Source organism: Rhinolophus sinicus, chromosome 1 (assembly GCF_057876585.1).
Source record: "Rhinolophus sinicus isolate RSI-liver-muscle chromosome 1, RSI-T2T, whole genome shotgun sequence".
Taxonomy (NCBI): domain Eukaryota; kingdom Metazoa; phylum Chordata; class Mammalia; order Chiroptera; family Rhinolophidae; genus Rhinolophus; species Rhinolophus sinicus.
The window spans coordinates 57923750-57945733 of record NC_142501.1 but is presented as its reverse complement, the minus strand read 5'-3'; the positions used below and the strand labels follow the sequence as shown (position 1 = coordinate 57945733).

The window sequence follows — 21984 nt, the reverse complement described above, 5'->3', positions numbered from 1 at the left end:
TGCTCTCTTTTGCTCTCTGTTTCTCACCAGTGTCTTCCTTGCTCAGCTGGAGAATCAGATGTTACAGCCAAAATAAAAAGCAGAAAGAAAAGAGCTGCCCTCGTCAACCAGAGCCAGAGAGTTTCCAGTGCCCTTCAGCCCCCACCCTCTGATTTAAGTTGGAATACTAGTATGGAAAGCCCCTGCTGGCATCAGGAAGGGGGGAAGGCAGGCTAATTTTAGCCTGCCAACCGCAGATCAGCTGCTATAAACTGGGGCTCTTGCTGTCACACACCTTTCCAAAAGAGCTGCACTTGCTTCATGTCTTGGGTCCTGCAGCCAGCTTCATAAACAACAGCTTTACTGAGACATAATTCACATACCATACTATACAAATTGACCTTAAACAAACAGATTGCCAGATATTTCTCTAGCAACGTAGGCTTATTTGGGAAAAATGAAGAATTGCAATTCAGGACGTGAAGTCTAATGGCAAAACAAGTGCAAGTCCAGAGAAACAAACAAGAGGACCGCTCTTTTATGGAAGGGCTGTTGTAAACAGTCCAGTGGAGGAAACTGAAAGTTCGAAGTATAGTGACTTTTCACTGACTGAATTATGGCAGCCTCCTATTGGTTGAGCTGTTCCGGGACAAGGAGAAATCTTCCTTCTTCTGAGGTAGTAATGTAGTATTGCTTCCTTTTGAAGATGCAAGGTAAGTCTCTTCCTGTTGGGATCAGTAGTGTGTGTTGGGTGACGTGTGTGAGTTCTCTCTTCTAGCTTCCTGAGGTTTGTGTTTATTAATTTTCACACAACTCACCTTTTCAAAGTGTACAATTCAGTGGATTTTAGTATATTCACAGAGTATCTAGTTTCAGAACACTTTCAGCACACCCAAAAAGAAACCCCGTAGTCCTTAGCAGTCACCATTCTTCCCTCCCCCTGCCCCCTGGCAACCACTAACCTACTTTCTGTGGCTACGATTGCCAGTTCTGGACATTTCACATGTGACTAACTGGCTTCTTTCACTTAGTATGTTTTCAAGGTTCATCCGTATTGTAGCATATTATCAGTATGCAATATTGTGATTTATAAGAAATATGTATGTGGTCATTTGGATGAATGGGCTATGGAAGAAAGCTTAGAGGGTATTACAGCAGTAACTCAAACTCAACTTTTCAAACTGAAGTAATGATGAGTCACTGTAATCTGATCCTCTTCATTTTCATGTTATTTCCTATCCCTACATGTATTCAACAAATTTAATGAGTGCCCATTAGGTACCAGACAACCCCCTTCCATCCAGTTGCCCACGCCTAAAACCTGGGAAATCATCCTAGACCGCTTTCTCATTCCCTACATCTAATTGATATTAAATCTATCTCAAATAATCCCCTCCATCTCCACTTTACTGCCTTAGTTCAGGCCACGAATCCTTGTCACCTGGATCCCAGCAAAAATTTCCTGGGATTTCTCTACCTCTGGTTGCTTTCTCCCCTTCTATTTGCCCTCCACAGGGCTCCAGAGATATTTATAAAACACGACTTTGATTATGTTTCTCCCCAGCTTAAAAGCCTTGCAAGACTCCCCACTGTCTTTAGATAAATCCAAATTCCTATGGAAGAACAAGGTTTTATGTTGTGTTTTGATATGAACCTGCCATCCTTTATTTTAAGCAGTCTGCAAGGAGAAAGCTAGACCCAAAGAGTATGTAGTTTTATGACTACCAAGAGACTCTCAAGAGAACCTATACAATATGTATATTAGCAAGTTACTAATCAAAAATCTGGTGTGTTAATTATTAGCTTAGGTGAAAAAATTCAATTTCATATATTGAATACATTATATAGATTAAAGAACAATTGCAATGTACTATAACATATGTGTTATCAGCTTTGTGGTCATCATTTGCTTTGTAGTTAAAAGAAACATTCCTATGAGATTAAACTAAAACTTTGTCATTAAACAAATATAAAGGTACTCTTTATTACTTTTTAGTAGTTTATGATAGTAAGAGACAGAACCTACCATAATTAAACTTAAATATGACATTGGCCCCACCTAGATAGTCTCCCTTTGTTCATTATGTTCTTGTGTCAACAGAACGCATTCTCTAATCTTCTCTTTTCTTATTGAGAAGGAAAATAACTAACACAAGAGTACTGCAAATTTCCAACGTACTTGTTTCAACAAGATTATTTACTCCCAAGGCTTGTCATGAAATATTAACATGATCAATATTTTATTTTAATTTAACCCAAGCAGAGTAAAAACGGAAGATGAATAATTTTTATTTCCATACTCCTTAGCTTGGCATGCAATGCTCTGGTCATGGCTTGCAGTTTCCTGAAACTGCCATGCCACTTACACTTTTGTGACTGTGGTCCCTGTGCCAATCTTATTCAATTCTTCAGGAAAATGCTCGTGCCCGAAAACACTTGCGTTATATGCATCTATAACACTTCATTACACTTTGTGATTTGTGTCTATTGCCCCTACTAGACTATAACTTTCTCGAAGCAGAAATCATGTCATTAATTTTTTTCTCCCCAGAGCCCAGCTAAGTGCCCAACACAAATGTTCATTAATTGTGGAATAAGTGAATGAGTTAAAAGATGACTGAATGAACCATATCTTTACAGAATAGATCATCTTTTCACATGCTAAAAACATCCATAATAACAATAGGAGTTGCACTGGAAGGGAAGTCCATTGGGTAAGTGTCTAAGTTTGCAAAGAACTTAGGAGAGAGACCTAGGGCTGATAGATTACTTAAAGAGGATGCTAGTAGACATAAGTAGTAAATGTAAAGAGGATGGTAAAAAGTGTAAGACTTGAAGGACAAGGGTTTTGCACCTACTACGTGGATGAAGCACAAGGAGAAACCAACTGAATGGCAATACTGCCTCTTAGTGGCACTTGGGATAAAAGCCTCTTATAGCAGAGCACTTTTACAGAATAGCTTTCTCACATTGAGTGGTTCTGGGCCAAGAATTCTGCTAGGCACCTCTTATTTTATCTCATTTAACCCTCACAACAACCCCTTGTAGACACAGTATGTAGCTTGGGGGTTAAACTCTGGAGCCAGGCTGTCTGACTTTCCTACTTACTACCGTGTTTTCCCGAAAAATAAGCCCTAATCGGAAAATAAGCCCTGGCATGATTTTTCAGGATGACATGCCTTGAACATAAGCCCATATGCATCTTTTGGAGCAAAGATTAATATAAGACCCAGTATTATTTGTGAGGAAACATGGTAGCTGTGTGACCTTGGACAGATTACTTCAGTTCTCTGCATATTTCCCCATCTGTAAAACAGGGATAACATTTGTACCTACCTCACAGGGTTCTTATGAGGAATAAATTCTTAAAACGGTACTTGACAGCATAATAAATGTTAGTCTTTATTATTCCTTTTTTCCTAATGAGAAAACTATGTTAAATAAATCGAGCATACCATAGTAATTCAATTAATATAACTTCCTTTGCTTTCTCCCCTTATGTTTTCGCTCTTTAAGGTGTTATTCTCCTTAGTGTTTCTGAAACTTAAATAGGGGACTCCCAAATAGCACAAAGAAGTCAGTTCTTAAAGGCAGCAATGAGGAACTTGAGAAACCTCCATTAAAAAGTCCAAGGGGATGTGGTTCTGGAAAAGAGCGCTCTACAGGGCCCTCTTGTTAGTTTTATTATAGTGAAGACTTTCCCAGCAATGAAATTCACCTTACCTAAAACAGGATGCCTAGGGTTTGTGAAAATCAATTAAGATTTGTGCAGGAAGCCAGATTTCTGGGAATATTCAAAATAAGTGTAATCTGCTGAGAGCCCATCTTTTACCATGTTGCCCACAGGAGCTGAGGGACTATAATCATTTTCAAGAATAGGCTAATAATAACTTACTACAGACTATTCTCTCCTTGCTCTCCTACTATTATTGTAAAAACAAAATTCATGAAAATGATGGGTTTCAAGTGACACAATACGAATGGGATTACTATCAGACTGTCCATCCCACTCCACATTTGCAATGAGGTGTATCTTTCCCAGGTAAGACTGACTGACGATCTGTACATCAATAGCAAACAGAACTTTCATACTTGCAAAGTTCCCATGATTCTGCAAGCTACCTCTAATTCAAATGTTAGTATTCCTGGGTGTTCTATTTGAGAGACTGAAAATACAAACAATGGCCAGACCATATATAGAAACAGAACACTGACCCACAACCTGCAAAAGCCTACCCAGAAAACCATCTGCTTTATCTATAATAAACAGCCCAGGAAGCCAGCTTGCTATAAGTCAGACCGCTGTCTCTAGTGATAGTCCAGAAAGCCAACAATAACCCCTGTAACAACTGGTCCCAAATGGCCAGCACTTGATTAATAACTAGCAGCTTCTCTAATTTTTGTCCCCACTTCCAACTTAGGGCCAACCGGAGAAGGTCAAATATGCACCCCTAACCAAATCACATTGATGCCCTGCTCCTAGTTAGCCCACCTACAGCTTCCCCAAGCAAACAGCCTTGAACTAGGTCACACCTGAAACCTTTCCCTTTTTCTGCCATAAAGCTTTCCCACTCCTATGATTGCCTTTGAGTCTTCTGCCAAAACGCAAGTGACGGTAGCTGACTCCTTTGCTGTATAGCAAACTCTGAATCAATAGCCTTTGCTTTTCTCATTTGATGAGAAATATTTCTACATAGTAATGGACCTAGTAATACCATGAAGAAATAAATTCCAAACCCTCTTAAAAAGATACCGTTTTACACTGTTTAAATGTGTTATTTCTGAAACATTCAAAATTAGCGAACATCTTTTTTACTTCATCTTCATATGCTCAAGAGCTCATCTTTCCACAGATCTTCCTGGAATCGGCGCAGCCGCCTTTGGCCCACCTGAGCAGCGGGCCCTCAGTCGGAGAGGGTGAGCAGAGACCCCGGGAGAGCCTACCGCGCCAAGCTTTTACATCCCCAAGAGGGAACTACAATTCCCAGTGACCCCTGCAGACGATGGGTCACGGCCACGATGCGCCTGCGCTGTGTCGAAAGCTCCGGCTGTGCGGTTCCCGCCAATTCTTGCGGTAATCCTGCCGTGGCTGAGTACTGTGTTCCATGGAGGCGTTTGATCCCGCGGAGCTGCCGGAGCTGCTTAAGCTTTATTACCGGAGGCTTTTTCCCTACTCCCAGTACTATCGCTGGCTCAACTATGGCGGAGGTGATGGAGGCGGGGAGCGGAATGAGTAGTAGGTCGGGAGGGGAGTATGAAGAGGGTACTTTGGAATGACAATATGAAGTGCCTTCTACGCGTCAGCCTTTGGGCAGGGCTCCTTCACTTATTATCTCTAGCCCTCCCCACCACCTCTGAGGTATAAATGGGCCAAGAGAGGATATAATGACCAGGCCACACATTGAAAGACAGAGCCGTTGCTCCTACCACTACGTGGTCGGACACGTTTGGTGTCTGGTTTACCTGACTGGTCGTGGGATGAAGCTGCAGAGGCGCGATCTGCATCAGGGACCGAAGGTATCTCCGGGAGGGAAAGAGGTACTTAACTCTTCGCGGCTGAATTTATTACTGCCCACCGAGGACAGGTGGCATTACATATTTATTTCTGCATCTTTTTTCTCATTTTTTACCTTTCCCTCTGAGATGCCCTGTAGTAAGCCCCTTCAAATGAGGGACTACATTTTTTTTTTTACATGTAGCACAATGTTGGGCACAGAGGGCTCATTAAAAATATCTTCTCATTGGTTAATGTTATAATGCCCTGAGCTGAATGAAGTACCAAATTAACTTTAAAATGTATGTTTATTTTGCAGTGATAAAGAATTACTTTCAACACCGTGAATTTTCATTCACGTTGAAAGATGATATTTACATTCGCTACCAATCCTTCAACAACCAGAATGATCTGGAAAAGGAGATGCAGAAAATGAATCCATATAAGATTGATATAGGCGCGGTATATTCCCACAGAGTAAGAAATCGTTTTGTTATGTATTTTGTTTTGTTTTGTTTTGTTTTGTTACACCAAGAACCCCTAGCGTTTTGAGACAAAATTTTTAGAGTTTATTCTAGTTGAAGAGCCACAGTTTATTTAACTGTTTTTGCAAGTAGATTATAATATTTTTTATGCTTGGACACTGTACATTACCGACTAGAAATCACTGAATTGGTTGTATTCTCACCAAATCAGTGAATTGGTTGTATTCTCACTAAGACAAAAAAAAAAATGAGTATCTGGATAAAAGACTAAATGAAGAAGTCATCATGGTTTAAGGGCAGGGAATTAAAAGAAAATTACATTCTTCCAGCATTGGAGTTATTCTTTATTCCTTTCATACTCCTATATCTGTTCTATTAGGAAATCTCTACCATAATAATATCTAAAATCCAACCACTGCTACCAGTGCTACTACCATCATCATCACCTCTCATCTGAATTACTGGAAAAACTTCCTAACAATTTGCTTCTATAGACTCTAGAGCAGGGGTGTCCAAACTGCAGCCCACGGGCCAACTGCAGCCCATGATCCATTGTTAATTGGCCCGCAGCAAATTCCAAAAATATATTTAGTTTACTTAAATAAACCAGGTGAGGCTATACGTACTTCACCTCGAGTGAGTGGCCCAGCTGTTTGTGTATTTTACCGCATATGGCCCTTGGTGAAAAACGTTGAAAAAAGTTTGGACACCCCTGCTCTAGAGCCTATTTCTCAAAACAGCAGTCAGAAAGATCCTTTTAAAACAAGTCAGATTCTCTGATTCCTGTGCTCAAAACCATTCTCCAGTGGCTCCCCATTTCACTCAAAGTAAAAGCCCCGCACCCCCTCACTCACTCTGCTTCTGCCAAACTGGCCCTTGTTCAAGCAGTTTCACTTCCTAGAACCCATTTCCCTAGATATCTTGGTTCATTCCCTCACCTCTTTACAGTCCTTACTCAGAGAGGCCTACTGCCACCTGCCACTCCTACCCCCGGCCACTGATATAGTCTTAGTGCCTAGAATAGTACTTGGCAGAGAGAGTACACCATAAATATTTGTTGAATGAATGAACGTACCAAAATTGCCCTTCTTCCTCTCCTTAAAAATATACACTAGATAATAGCTTTGTGTGGAGCTTTTTCATGTGTTGTATAACTTGTTTTTCATATAAATTCTCATTCATTTTACAAAGAGAAAACAAGGTTGGAGAGCTTAATTTGCCTTAGGTCACACTATTTCTAAATGATAGACCTAGGACCTGAACCAGGTTTTCTGACTAAATCCCTGGGGAAGGGGAAAAAGAGATAAGAAAAAGCAGGCAGGAAAAATGCTTTGTAGCAGTTTACTCGTCTTTAGAGGTGGAGATTAAAACTGAAGTCTCTAGAACGGCCAGGGTGTCACTCTACTCCTCCCCAACACTGGGAAATACCTCACTTTTTTACTGGGCCAAGACAGAGGTGTCTATAGACCTTTCTCTTTTTGTATTTTGTTTGTGATTTTTATGAGTTACATATGCACATAGTTTACAAAATCAAGTATGTCAATTCATTAGGCTTTTGACTTAAAAAAAAAAAAGTTCTCTTACTTTTCCTCGTTTCTGCTCCCCAGAGGCAATCACTTTCTTTCAGCTGATTCTGAAGGTATTTGTCTCCTTGTCTTTAAATAACATGCTTATGTCTTCTATTTTTCCATTTCAAGCATTGTCTACTGACTTTCCATTCTAGCAGATGTGGCTTTAGCTTTTTTTTTTAACCTTATCCCTACCCTCACCACTCATACAACCTTCCCATTCCCATGCTCCTGTTTGTTCGATTAAAAATTAGGGTTAGATCACAAATTCAACCCCAAACTCTTTGCTAGTTGTCTAACTCTTCCTGATTTAGACACCCATCAAGTAGTTTGTAAATCTAATTCTGACGGAATTTCTCCAGCCTTCCGATTACCAAACTGGACTGATTGCTTTTTAAGTCTGATGGGTTAAGTACAGTATGATCTTATAATCATCTTGGTTCGTTTCACCTCTCTATGTTGGATCCCCAGTTGCCCAGATCCTATGTTCTCTTTTTTGGTTTACTCCTTTGTTTTGGTGGAGCATATTTTCTGGAAGCTTCTTGAGAAAGGGCGTATGGAAGACAAAATATTTCATACTTTCTGCATCTGGAAAATGTCTTCATTCTATCTTTACGCTTAACTAATGGTTTGTAAATCATTTTCCTTGAGAATTTTGGAGATTGCTACATTATCTTGTTTCCAGTGTTGTTAAGACTAATGCCATTCTGAGTCTTGTTCCATTGTGTTGGACCTGGAAGCTCTTAGGATTTTTTATACCCTCTATCCTTAGTGTTCTAAAATTTCATGATGGGCCTTGTGCATCTTTTTTCATCTATTACGTTAGATAATAAGCCCTTATGATCATGAACTAATGTCCTTCAGTTCTGGGAAATTTTCATTGTTTATTTTTTTTTTTTAATATTTTTCCTACCTATTTTCTATAGTCTCTCTGGATATCCTAAAATCAGATGTTACATGTCTTAGACTAGTCCCCTAATTCTATTTTTTTCCTTCTTGTTTTCTATTTCTTTGTCGTTTTGCTCTACTGTCTGGAGAAGTTCCTCAGAAATTTTCATTTCTGCTATTATATTTTAACTTACAGGAACTTTTTTTGGAGCATCCTGTACTTTTTTCATTGATATGTCTCAGCTCTCTGAAGATATCAATGATAGTTTTTCAAGTTTTCTTCCATTGCACAGTCTGTTTTCTCTAAGTTGCTTCTTTTTTTTCCTCTTCCCCCCCCACCCCGCTTCTTTTATTAGATTTCCTCATGTCTGTTAGTTTCTTGCTTTTTGCTTTTATTTAAGAACAGCTTGGAAGCTCTGTACAAATGGCTGAGATTTCTTCACTAGAGGGTGATGTGGCTGGTCCATTTTATTGGAGGGAAGGTCTGATGTCAGTTTCTCTATATCTTTGCTGGAATAAAAACAATATTAGCATAGAGATCTTTGTTTTGATCACTGATCTATTCCTAGAGCCTATAACAGTGCCTGACATTCCTGGTCAGATTCTTCAGAGAGGAATCTCCCAGTCTCCTGCCTGGAGTGGCAGTGGAAGGGTATAGAAGTGGGGGGAGAGAATTGTGTCTCAACATTCCACATGTAATTGTCTGATTAATCCCCTAAATATCAATACAATACAACCTTCTTCAACTGTGCCTGTTGTCGTACACCCCCAACCACCCCCGGTCCAGATACCCTCTGTTTTCTTATCTCCAGATAATAATTCAGGTGTCTGCCTGGGAAATGGAAACACAGTTGCCTAGCTCTGCAAAGGAAGTGTAGGAATCTGGGAAAATAACTGCTTCACAAATAGATTTTTAACCAGTCCTTGATTTTTAATCTCAGCTTCACCACCACACGTACATTCACTCATTCACTCACTTCAGAGATACCCATTGTCACCTATTCTGAGCCTTTTGGGGATCCTGAGGTGTAAGTTGGGTTGTTTACCTTTCCTTACTGAGAGCTTTCATGGGTCTAAGTGATTTATAAAAGTCATTTTTGTGCAGGTATGAATGGAGTAAAATAAGTATCTGTTTTCAGTCTGCCTTTTCTACCTGGTAATCTGTAGTCTCAAAGGAGGCTTACAGGTTGAGCCAAAGACTCAGTTCATACTAATTGGGGAGATCTTTTTGTTACTTACATGTCCAGCAACAAATAAAGTTCCTTAAGAAGTCCTTACAATAGGGCATTAATTAATTGTATGTACTTTTCCTTATCAGAAACCTAAAAAAGCTTTATTATTTCTATTGATCAACAAATATTTACTATACAATGTTATATGTCAATTATAATATACCTCAGTAGAACTGGAAAAAAACAAATATTTATGGTAATATGTATTTACCAAACCCTGTTTTAAGTAGATGCAAGTTACACTATCAAATTCTGGATGTATATGAATTAATGAATTTTAACTGACAACTTGGCATTACATGGTTTCTTCACTTCTCTTTGGCCACTTTTTCTGTGTGGGTAGAAAATAAGCATATTTAGCAGCATGGCAGCTCTTATAGCAACTGATTGATGCTTTATACTTGTAGCCCAATCAACATAATACAGTGAAGCTAGGAGCTTTCCAGGCACAGGAAAAAGAACTGGTGTTTGACATTGACATGACAGACTATGACGATGTGAGGAGCTGTTGTAGGTAAGCACCTCACGCCCTGCTGGGAGGGGGGGTGACATCATGGACAGTGAGTAATGACAATTCTGCTCTAGTTCTGCAGACATATGTTCTAAGTGCTGGACCCTCATGACCATGGCCATACGCATCATTGACCGAGCATTGAAGGGCAAGTACTGGCTGTGTCTAAGTGAGGTCAAATGCAAGAATCTGGGTTCCTCAGGATATTAGACTATTTATACCTTTTTATAATCAAATCCCATAAATTTCTAACATGTTTTCTTAAAAACCTATGATGGAAAAATAAAAGATTAGAATAAAGGTCTAGTTGAAACTCATAAAGCTGTGATCAAACCAGTGAGTTTTTTCCGAATTCAGTCATCTCTTGAGCAACTCTGTACTAGGTACTGTTCTAGATGAGGGAAATATGAAAGAGAACAATTCTTACCTCAAGTAGGTTATGCAGTCTACGAAGGAGACAGATAAGAAAACTGAGGATTACACTTGTGTTAATATGTACAGGGTGCTGTGGGGACATAGGACAGCAGGAGTGCACACAGGAATGGGCAGTGATCGGATCAGAAAAGGCCTCCTAGAAGAGGAGGAATAGGATGATAATAACAGTTAACTCTTATAGAGGAGGCTTATATGCCAGGCACTGTTTAGGGCACTTTAAATTATTAACTCCTTTAATATCCCTAGGCTGGGTCTTTAAGGATAAATGGCAATTGGTCAGAAAGAAAAATGGAAGTGCTGGGGCAGTAAGAAATTCTTGACAGAGAGACCAGGATAGGTAAAATCATGAAGGCAAGAACATGGGGGTGTAGGGGGCCACGGGGAAGTACAAATAATTTAGTATAGTTGAGTACATGTGAATAAGAGGTCAAAAATGAAGCTAAGGAAGTGAGCAAGAACCAGGAGTTTATAGACTCCTGTTTTAAACCTATTATTTCTCCCCTCAGAGGACTTTGGATTTAAGCATCGCCTCTGGGTATATTCTGGAAGAAGAGGTGTTCATTGTTGGGTCTGTGATGAATCAGTCAGAAAATTGTCCTCTGCTGTACGTTCAGGGATAGTTGAGTATTTGAGTCTTGTAAAGGTAAGATCTTCTTAATGATAATTTACATTTCTTTTTTACTAGATGTTACCAAACCTGGTATGTTTAGTAACAGAATTAAATTGTGTTTAATAGCATCCACATTCCAGTGTGGGTGATCTTACCAGTAGATCCATTAAAATCATGGTCACTACATTTTTTAAAGATATTTCCTATTTTGTTGTAAGTATTCTCCTTTGTGGCAAAAAGAGGGTTAGTTTACTTTTCTAGTTCAATTATATCAAGTCAAGTTAACCCAGAAATTTACAGGTATTGGGGACTATAAAATAGCATGCAAGCTTATATACTTTGACAGAATTGAATCAGTATCTTTAGAACACAGAAATTTTTTAATCTATGTTATATGATATAAATGAAGGTCTCTTTTTTTTGATGTTTTATTTTTCAGGGTGGTCAAGACGTTAAAAAGAAAGTTCACCTAAGTGAAAAACTTCACCCTTTTGTGAGGTCTGTTGGTAAAGACTCCATGCAGTTCAAGTTGTGTCCGATTTACCTACACGTGCTTGTAGAATTACCTTGTTATAAATTTTCTCTACGAGGGTAGCATTTTACAATAATAATTGCTAGAGTTAATTTATCTATTTTAAGCTGTAGTGTTCATGATAGGTGCTTTCCAAATGTTCTCATTCGTCTTCCCACAACCTCATGAGGTACATGATGATCTCTCCACTTGCAGATGAGCAAAGTGAGATTTGGAGAGGTTGTATAATTTGCTTGGCATCACACAAGTAATCATTAAATTCAGGATTCATGTCCTGTAGTTGGTATCAGTTCTACCTGATACCAGAACCCATACTTTTTCCATTGAATTCACTACTTCTCTAGGATAGTGGAAAGAGCATTGCATTAGTAGTAAAGTCCCTATTCTGCCACTTTCTATGTGCTTGATAAAATATTAGAGCCTCCATTTCCTTATCTGTATAATGGGAAGAACAACATCTACTCCATCTATCTCAGAGTTGTGACAAAGATTAAATGAAACCGTAGATGTGAAGTCTATTTGCAAATTGCTAAACACTATATAATTATTGATATTAAAGCAAGCAATTCAGAGTTGAAACTGTAGACTGTATCCCACATTCTACTACTGATGTATTATTTTGTTGTCCTGAATTGGTTGCTTTCTACCCTTGTTACATATTTATGATGTTATTAACCTTCTAAGTTGTGGAGTTTAAGAAGTAAACATTTCTTGAATATCTATTGTAAGTCAGGTACTATGCTAGTTTCTTTTCCCTTATTGTGTCTCATTTAATTCTCAATCCTGTGAAGGGGTAGTATCCTAAAGTTCTAGAAATTCAGTGAAAATAAGCACTAGCCTCCCAAATGACAACAAAAGCTATGTGGGGTATGTGTTGCTAATAGTATTGGGACTTTGTTATTCTTACAGAAAATCTATAAACATAATAAATAAATACTTTGAAAAATATGCCTTGATTGATCAAGATATTCTTGGAAATAAAGAAAGCTGCGATAAGATTTTAGCCCTTGCTCCTGAAAATATCCTTTCCCAAGACCATTTCTATATGAGCTACTTGTATTGATCTATATTATGTGTTCTGCCTGCATAGTCTCATACTTATTCTTATAAGTTTAATCTTTTTTATATAAAATATCTCCTGTATTTCTGCATTTTTGTATCTCTATTCTGGTATATAATAAGACAAGCCATTTTATAAATATTCTTATTATGGAAGTTGATCCTCCTAGAATTAATGGCTATTTAAAGAATGCTGAATCATTTAGTCAAAATATGTACAAACCAGGGAAAGATTTTATATTAAACTATATTGTTATTTTGGCATTCTTTCTGTCATATCACTACTGTATTTTTACAGGGGCATTTTTTAAGGCTATGTATTTAATATTTGCATTTAAGAAAACAGTAATTACTTTCTATATAAACTTTAGATATCCTTCTGGGAATACATCAGAAAATAAGTTGTTCATTGATGTGCCTAAATGAGTATGTTCCTTAATGACCCATCACCAATTCATGATAAGCTTCAGGAAGCCTTCCAAAAGCATCACAATTCACTTCAGCGTTGGGAGAAAGTGAAGAAAATAGCCAGATGTCCGGTATGTTCCATTGAAATCTGTACTACAAATATAATAATGTAATCTTAATTAAATGCTGATTGTTTTGATTTTTAAGATGGTTGAACACTTTTTAACACTTTCGAAGAAATCCTCGGGGCGGCCAGTTAGCTCAGTTGGTTGGACCGCAGTGCTCTTAACAGCAAAGTTGCCGGGTTCGATCCCACATGGGCCACTGCGGGCTGCGCCCTGCAGAACTAGATTGAAACAACTACGTGACTTGGAGCTGATGGAAATAAAAGTTAAAAAAAAAAAATCCTCAAAGGTTCATACTGATCCTCATGTTAGACTTGCATCTGCTTTTAGAATAACATCAAAAATGACAAATGTGGACCCTGGCTTGACTGTGAGATCATGCTCCAGTACTGTTTTCCACGACTGGATATCAATGTTAGCAAAGGAATCAATCATTTGCTGAAGAGCCCTTTTAGTGTTCATCCTAAAACAGGTACTATGTAAAGAAAGTAAGGAAAACTAAAAGAAAAATGAAAATTATTTTTTGTTTTAACAAGTATGTCACTGGGTGTGAATACATATGATGTCTGATATTAAAGGTTGAAGAATTGTTCTGTCAGCTAATACCTAAACGTATTTTTAAATTGTTAATTAGTAGCTACCAGATGAGTTTCTAGTTTCTAGTATGTAAATAATTTTCAGTTGGGTTTCTGAGGTTCAGTGTTAGAATTAAAGTTGGAAAAGAACTTAGAAATTACAGGACAACAGCTCCTGTTTTACAGATGAGGAAACAATGGCCCAAGAGATTAAAGTGACTTGTCCATAGTTTTAAAACAAATTGTATCAGAGCTAGGAACAGTTCAGTTTTTAAAACTCAAATACTTTTTCTACTATACTGCCTCCCTCAGTGCTTTTTCAATTGTTGTAGCTTTCCTCTTTCACATTTCTCTTCGATAAGATTTGATGGACTGAAACTGACTTTAAATATAAAAGTGGCTATATTGGCATACATTGTTCCATCCAACCAAGAGACATAATGAGAAGTATATAGTTGTTCTTTCTAATGTCAACAACCAACTCTGCCACTCGCTGTGGATATTAGGCAAATTATTCTCTGTGCCTTGGTTTTCTCATTTGTAAAATAGAGATAATAAAAGGACCTACCTCAATGGGTTATTGTGACGATCTAAACTGTAAAAGCACTTAGAAAAGTGTGTCACACATTCAATTCTCCCAAATTGCCTAGTTTCTCTTAATACGCTATAATCCATACATTTATGTAGCCCTTTTCAAACCTGTCAGCTATGTTTTTAGCTTATTTTGGTAGTTAAATATTTCTTAATATTTATTTCAAGCTTAATTCTAAAGCTTCAGTGGGTATCCCCTTATTCTAATATTCAAGGTTTGGATAAATAATTATCTTCATAAGTATATACATTTTGATGAGATCCTTTTCCCATTAAGTAGCGGTGTAGTCTTTTTATTATCTTCAAACAGCAACTTCTAATTTCCTTAATTAATTTTGTTACCCACTTGGCATTCTTTAGATTCATTATCTCGCTTTTGAGATGTGATGAATTTTATGTAGTGTCCCAAGTGTGGATATTATAAAAGGGTAGTATAATGTTATCTATTTTATTTCCAAAATGCTTTCTAAATATGCCCAACATGTAGGTGTCTGTTTTGATCTCCGCAAATAAACCAAGGTAATGAAATGAACAATTTCCATCTATTTCATTCCATTTTCAAGACTCACGAAATTTGAGATCATTCTGTATTTAATATAGAAGGAAGGAAGGAAGGAGGGAAGGAAGGAAGGCAGGCAAAGAAGGAAGGAGAAAGGAAAGGAAAGAAATAAGAGCAACTAAGTAATAGCTCAACAGTCTTTAATACCTATTTTTTGGTGTTTTTGGTTTTGTTTTGTTTTAAGAAATAAAAGGCACAATGTGAAAGTACTTTTAATTTATTTTTCTAAATATTGTTCTTAACAGAGAAGTCTAACCCTTTTTCTAAACCTTAGATTAACATTTAGCCAAAAATAAGTTGTAGGTGGCAGCCTGTAACAATTTGTATTTCACAATTATTAACTTTTGGTTCTTCCAGGTCGAATTTCTGTGCCTATTGATTTACAGAAAGTGGATCAGTTTGATCCATTTACTGTTCCAACCATAAGGTATGTTCCAGATCATTAATCACTGTTTTTGTTTGATTATTCTGAATTTGAAGTAGATTGGATTGGATCTCTTCCAGAGAGGCTGTATGATGACGCCCTAGTAGAGCAACACTTCTAGTGAGTCCACAGAGCACAACACTTCTAGTGAGTCCACAATAGCAGTTTTTCAGCTGCTATTATGCAAGAAAAAGATTTTTAAGTTCAAATAAGTTTGGGAAATGCTGACTTAAACAGATTAAAAGTTCTTTTTGCAAGATTTCCCAATCTTTAATATGCCAATATGCATGAAAAACTCCAGGAAGAGATTATGGTTTTTAGAATATCCCAAATGTAGTTGGCCACATTATTTTTTCACATAAAATCTTGTGGGATTCATGTGCTATGATACACTGGGTAATGCTGACCAAGAACCAACTTTAAAATTCTCTTATTCTATTATGTGTAGCTCCATCTGCCATGAATTAGATGCCATTTCCACTAATGAAAAGGAAAAAGAAGAGAACAAAGCTGAATCCGATATCAAACATAGAACCAGAGGTAGGTTAATATATTGAAGTCTCACTTTAACATAAGCTTTTTGTATAGACATCCTTCCATTGCTCCAGTAATTAATTCTTGTATTAAGCCAAGAATGGATCAATGTTTATCCTGAAACCAGAATAGTAACAAATATTACAGCAGTATTTCTTTCCTTTCTTCAGCAATTGCCCAAATGGTGCTGTTTAATCCAATTTGAGACGTCAAATATTTACTAAGCAATATCTAAATGCCAGGATCTATGCTGTAAGATTAAGTTGTCAATTGGTATTGATAGTTGTTTGAATCTCAGTCTTAGATTCAATAGCTATTTATTTAACAACTATGTATACAATACTTTTATTCTTTGATGTATCCAGATGAGTGTCATGGTAAATATATGTAAACTGTGATTGAATTGTATAGTCAAGAATTTGAAGAAGCTAGGGAATTTATAAATCTTCCTGCTACTGTAATGGAATTCAAATCTTATACCAATACCCTAGAGACACTGTAGTAATTGAGTCCAATAGCACTTTCTGTGATGATGGAATGGTATGCATTGCCAACATGGTAGTCACTAGCCACTTGCAGCTTTTGAATACTTGGAATGTGAGAAACTGGATTTTTAATTTCATTTAATTTTAATAGCCACATGTGCCTCGTGACTATTGTAATGGACAGTATAGAGCTGTGATCTCTGATTGACCTTTTTTGGTCAAATGTTGTTACCCTTCTTTCAAAACCCATGCTCAAATATCACTTCATCTATTCCACCTCTAACAGAATACCTAAACATAGTACATTCCAATATTAATGTTTAAAGAGTGATTACAAGTATTCTGTTTAAAATATTTGAAAAATGTCTCCAACATGAAAAATCAAAATAAACTGGAAAAAGGAACTCAGGGAACACAGACAATGAAATGAACAAAGGAAACCTTGGGAAAAAAATAACTTGGGGCGGCTGGATGGCTCAGTTGGTTAGAGCAGGAGCTCTTAACAACAAGGTTGCCAGTTCAATTCCCGCATGGGAGGGTGGGCTGCGCCCCCTGTAACTAGATTGAAAATGGCGACTGGACTTGGAACTGAGCTGCACCCTTCACTAGATTGAAGGACAACTACTTGACTTAGAGCTGATGGGTCCTGGAAAAACACAGTTACCCAATATTCCCCAGTAAAAATTTAAAAAAACTAATATCCTCAGAGAACAAGAGAAGATAGTGCATCCACAAAGTTAAGATCAGAATACTATGAAAAAGAAACACTCATAAAACAAGAAAGCGGTCTTAGAAATAAAAAACATGATCATTAGAATAAAAAGTTCAATGGAGGAGATGGAAAAGAAAAGTTGAGATTTCCCAGAAAGTAGTACAAAAAAGATAAGTTTGTTGTAGTGGTGGTTATTGTTTTAAGGAGGAAAAGATAAAACCAGAGGACTGCTTCAGGAGATCTATTATCTGACAATGGGAGTTTCAGAAAAAGAACAAATAAAACAGGAAAGAAATAATTGTCAAAATTACATAGGAAAACATCCCCAAAATGAGTCCTTTATTGAAAGGGCTCAGCATTATAGGAAAACAGACCTATACCAAAGCACAGAGTTTGAAATTTCAGAACAGTGAGAATTAAAAAAAAAGATCTTAAGAGATTTCAGACCCCATCCTACTTCCACTCCCCCCACAAAAGCCACAGAGACCTAAGAAGAATAGCCTCGGATTTCTAAATAATAATGGAAGTGTTCATTAGAAATGGAGGTTAGAGAAAAAAAAAGTGGTTGCTATTCAGTAGGGTGGAGAGGTCAGAATTAGGGCAGGGAACTGATACGTTTTCCATTATAAACCTGTTAGTACTATTTTACTCTTTTTAACAAAGTACATATGTTACTTTAAAGTACATATTTTACTTTAAGTTTTTAAAAATTTAATACTGTCTCTTTGTGTCTAACACAATAGCCATATGTGGCAATTAGCACTTGAAATGCAGCTATTATTAACTAAGGAACTAATTTTTTAATTTAACTTGAATTAATTTAAATTTTAAAATTGATGCTTGATTATATTATTGGAAAACTTTTATGTTTGGGTATATGAGCCTACTTTTTCAACTGTATATAATTTAAATCTAAATATAGATCAAGTATTTCTGATACTATAACATCTAAACTGAGATGTACTTTAAAGTACAAAATCCTAAATTTCAAAGACATAGTATGAAAGAAAATGTGAAATATTTCAATTTTATTACATTTTAAAATAATACTGTAGATATACTGGGTTAAATAAAACATTAAAATTAATTTCACCTTTTTAATGTGGCTACTAGAGTGTTTAAAATTACACATTTCTTATATGTCTACTGGAGAGCATTGGTCTAGAGAATTCTTACAAGAAACTTAAAGTTAATACTTTCATGTTATTCTTGCTGCCAAAATGCTAGCTAATTATAATGCATGGTCTTTATAATTTAGATTATAAGAAGACCAGTCTGGCTCCTTATGTAAAAGTTTTTGAACAGTTTCTTGAAAACCTGGATAAATCCCGAAAAGGAGAACTTCTCAAGAAGAGTGGTAAGAATTTATACCTTTCCCTTCTAGCTATTTAGATCTTAGTATGGGTAGTTTAAAGCATCCAGTAAGGGAGCAATTTTAGAGGTCTAGTCTTTGCACACCCCAAAAAAGTTATTGATTTATCTTACTGTCCTTAGTGTTTTTGAAAATTGAGGTCCCTTAATTCAGTTCAATACATATTAAACACCTTCCAGGTACTATGAGGGAAACAAAGATAAATTACACAAAGATGAATTCCACTCCATGCCTCCTTGCCCTTAGGAAGTACTAACTGGTACAAAAACAAAGAAGTCCAAAATGCTAAGAAAGAGATCTTATCTCATTGAAATAACCCAAGAAGATATAAAAGGGTGGTATCTGAACTCTTTTCATTGAGCTGCTATATGAATTCTAATCTCCTCTACCAATACTTCATGCCTTGAAGTATGAATAGTATTTCCACAAGCAGAGATTTGTTGAGATCAAGGTACAGGAGTGGAAAAAGGAGACAGGTTTTTTATTCTTGAAGGAATAGCAGGAACAAAGGCATACAGGCAGAAAAGCATTGGGTCACTCTAGAGGCCATCAAGTAATACAGCTAACCTGGAAAAAGATGTGTCAGGAAGTGATGGGATAGAAATCTGAGGAAGCAGGCTGAAGGAAGGGAGTATAGTTTTGTCTAGAAAGATAAATCTAGCAACAGTATATCTGAAGAGACGTAGGGGATAGAAAGAACCTTCAATTGGGCTATTACCAGTAGGACAGTAGCATCGAGATCTCCAAAAGGTGCAAATACTGGAGCCATCCTTGAAACTTGGTAATGATTTGGAAGTGGAGAGATGAAAGATGGATATGAAAGTGCCACAGAAGCCATGAGAAAGGAAATTTTCAAGATTATCAAGTGTCAAATGCACTAGGGAAATGATAAAATGTTGTTGGTATAGGAACTAGAGGGAGGTGCTAAGAGGATAGCAGTGTCAAAGGAAGAGTTCTTTAAATAGGAGAGACCTGAGCGTATGTGTGAGGCAAAAGGCAAAAAAATCAGCAGTGAATATTATTCAGGAGATTGATGGATACCATAGAAAACTGTAGCAACATTAGGGAAATACAAACTCCTTTTCTACTTCATTTGTGAATAAAACGTGTGATGGTTAAAGAGTAGTGCCTAAGACAATGTTCTACTCATAGAAGACACTCAAGTATATGCCTATTGAATGAACAATGATGACTGAGCTTGGAAAGCCTGGTTGAAACTGCCATTCCAACTGGCCATATTAAGTCCTTTGCATTCTTCTTGTGTACTAGCTCAGCCTATAATGTGGGCTTCAGCAAATGTGAAAGCAAATCTTTATGCATGATGTGAATTGAATGGAAGCACTAAGCACATCAGAATGTGAAAATAAATGGGCTTTTATTTTTCTTTACTATCCTTTGATACAGATCTATTCTATTTTAGATTTACAAAAAGACTTCTGAAGATAACAACTCTCCTCCAACCAATATGGATAACTTCTACCTTCAACCAAGAATCAAATGCTTCAAGTCATTTAATAAATGTGGCAAACCATGTATGCATTTTAATGCTCAAAGCAAAATTTCCTTTTCTTGAGAAATAATTATATTGAAAAGATTCCTAAGCTCACCAAGGGAGGATGTTCAGATTCCTGGAAGGAGCAATAGTGAGAGGAGTAAGAGGATTGCAGATAAATTTGTAAAATGTAATATTATACAACGATAATTCTAAGATTTCTGATACAAATGCTTCTACCATTTGCCATGTATAGAGGTAACTGAGCAGTAATATGTCCAAGACTTTAATCTCAGCTCACTGGATACAGCCTCCATATTTCTGGAGTGAATACTCTAGGTAAATGAGGGCTTTGTCCTTAAGTATTAGACACTTAAGTTAATTATACCTGGAGTGTGTGTTCAGTCATTTCCTAATTTTGCTTACTGATATTTTTATGGGTCAGGCCACTCCTCACTATCCATCTTTTAAAACTCATCTAAATCTACCAAAACTTAAAGATATGAGTTACTAGATTATATGAGTTATTAGTAGAGTATGGTTTACAACTGTTGCAATTATAGCTCCTAACTTCTTCCCTCAGAGAACTGGAACAATTACATTAGTCTACACCATAAAGAAGCAGCTTAGAAAAAAATAATCGACTTCACCAACATAAATCCTGTTATACTTGTTTTGTCAAAACACTTGAACTTTCTATATATCCAGATACTTAAATTTAATATTAAACTTTCCATTTCTTCCATATTTTATTTTGTATGATAGATTCTGAAGTGTCAGATTTCTTTTGCCTGGTTTTACAACTGATCTAAACAAAACAGTCATTCTGGTTTGCATTCTATCTTCTGGGGAGCAGGCTATCAGATGGGTACTTTCTATGAGTTATGAAAATTTTCCTCCCTATGCATTTCCTTTTGTTTTCTCTATAGTTTTTTCTTTTATCTTTTGATTTATATAAAACATTCTGTAATGCAGTCAACACACTGAAATGCCTTCATTTCTCTTTTCTAATTTTTAAGAAAAAATATTAAAGACTATTGTGCAAAATTCCTCATTGAGAGCTTCTATTTATTACATATTGTTCAGTCATCAGATTTGAAAACTGGGTCAATTGTAATTCCTGAATACAAACTTAATATAGACGCATTAGTCCATTTTAAGAACTCAGGATGAGAGTGAAAAGACTGGCAACACACTTTCAACTAGATGTGTAAAGCTTAAACCCTTGGATAAAAGCCGGTATACTAATCTTCCATTCCTCTGCTTATGGTAGGAGATGGCTTAAATAACTTTAGATTGGTCAAGAAAAAAAAAAAAAGCTCGTATATTAGCCCATAAAATTAATTATAAAACATACTGTGCTCATGTAAAAGAGTAAATAAATGTTTGTTTCCTGAAGATAGCAGAAACATGCTCAAAAACTATTGACCTCCCTATTCTCTGATTTGCCAACCCATCCATGAGAACTGTAGAAACGGCACAGAACTGGTTTCCATCTCCAAACTTGCCCAATTTATAAAGAAACCCAAAGAAAGAAAATAATATCCTTAGCTAGTCATTAATAGATGGAAAAGTCAGTGGGCTTGCTGAGCAAGAAAGGTCAAAACGTTTTATTTGTCTAAGGAGACAGTTGGCAATTGCTGGCCCTTCTGACGGTAAGTGGACTGCACTGGTATCTCTCAGATTGCTTATTTACTTAGGCAGATCTCTACAATTTTAATAGTGACAATAAACACTTTTTAAGTGATGTACATACTTTACCTAATTTAATCTTCCGAACAATCCTATTAAGTAACTACCATTATCGCCATTTTATAAGGAAACTGAGGCACAAATTGGCTAATTAAATTGCGTAAGATCACTATTAGGTGACCAAGCTGAGATTCAGACAAAGGGGTCTGGTTTCAGGGCCAT

The 21984-nt window shown here is 36.7% G+C and overlaps 1 protein-coding gene across 2 annotated transcripts; it reads left to right on the top strand.

Moving 5' to 3' along the window:
- The first annotated feature begins 280 nt into the window (after nucleotides 1-280).
- Nucleotides 281-21120, top strand: PRIM1 (DNA primase subunit 1). 2 transcript variants are annotated; one of them, XM_074325555.2, is made up of 15 exons: nucleotides 281-692; nucleotides 2531-2693; nucleotides 4833-5187; nucleotides 5793-5950; nucleotides 10054-10160; nucleotides 10232-10305; nucleotides 11099-11235; nucleotides 11642-11700; nucleotides 12644-12753; nucleotides 13244-13332; nucleotides 13657-13798; nucleotides 15409-15478; nucleotides 15924-16015; nucleotides 18465-18563; nucleotides 19999-21120. In XM_074325555.2, the coding sequence occupies exons 3-15, from the start codon at nucleotides 5085-5087 to the stop codon at nucleotides 20016-20018; spliced, it is 1260 nt and encodes a 419-aa protein (XP_074181656.1). In that variant the 5' UTR covers nucleotides 281-692; nucleotides 2531-2693; nucleotides 4833-5084; the 3' UTR covers nucleotides 20019-21120. The 2 variants fall into 2 exon arrangements, with proteins under 2 accessions (XP_074181656.1, XP_074181655.1); XM_074325554.2 differs by lacking the exon at nucleotides 2531-2693.
- Nucleotides 21121-21984: the final 864 nt, after the last annotated feature.

Bases quoted from the DNA above. Each gene is read 5' to 3' on its own strand.
- PRIM1 (XM_074325554.2), top strand. From the start codon at position 5,085: ATGGAGGCGTTTGATCCCGCGGAGCTGCCGGAGCTGCTTAAGCTTTAT. The intron at 5,188-5,792 runs GTGATGGAGGCG...TTTATTTTGCAG, and splicing joins CTGGCTCAACTATGGCGGAG to TGATAAAGAATTACTTTCAA. The intron at 10,161-10,231 runs GTAAGCACCTCA...ATTCTGCTCTAG, and splicing joins GATGTGAGGAGCTGTTGTAG to TTCTGCAGACATATGTTCTA.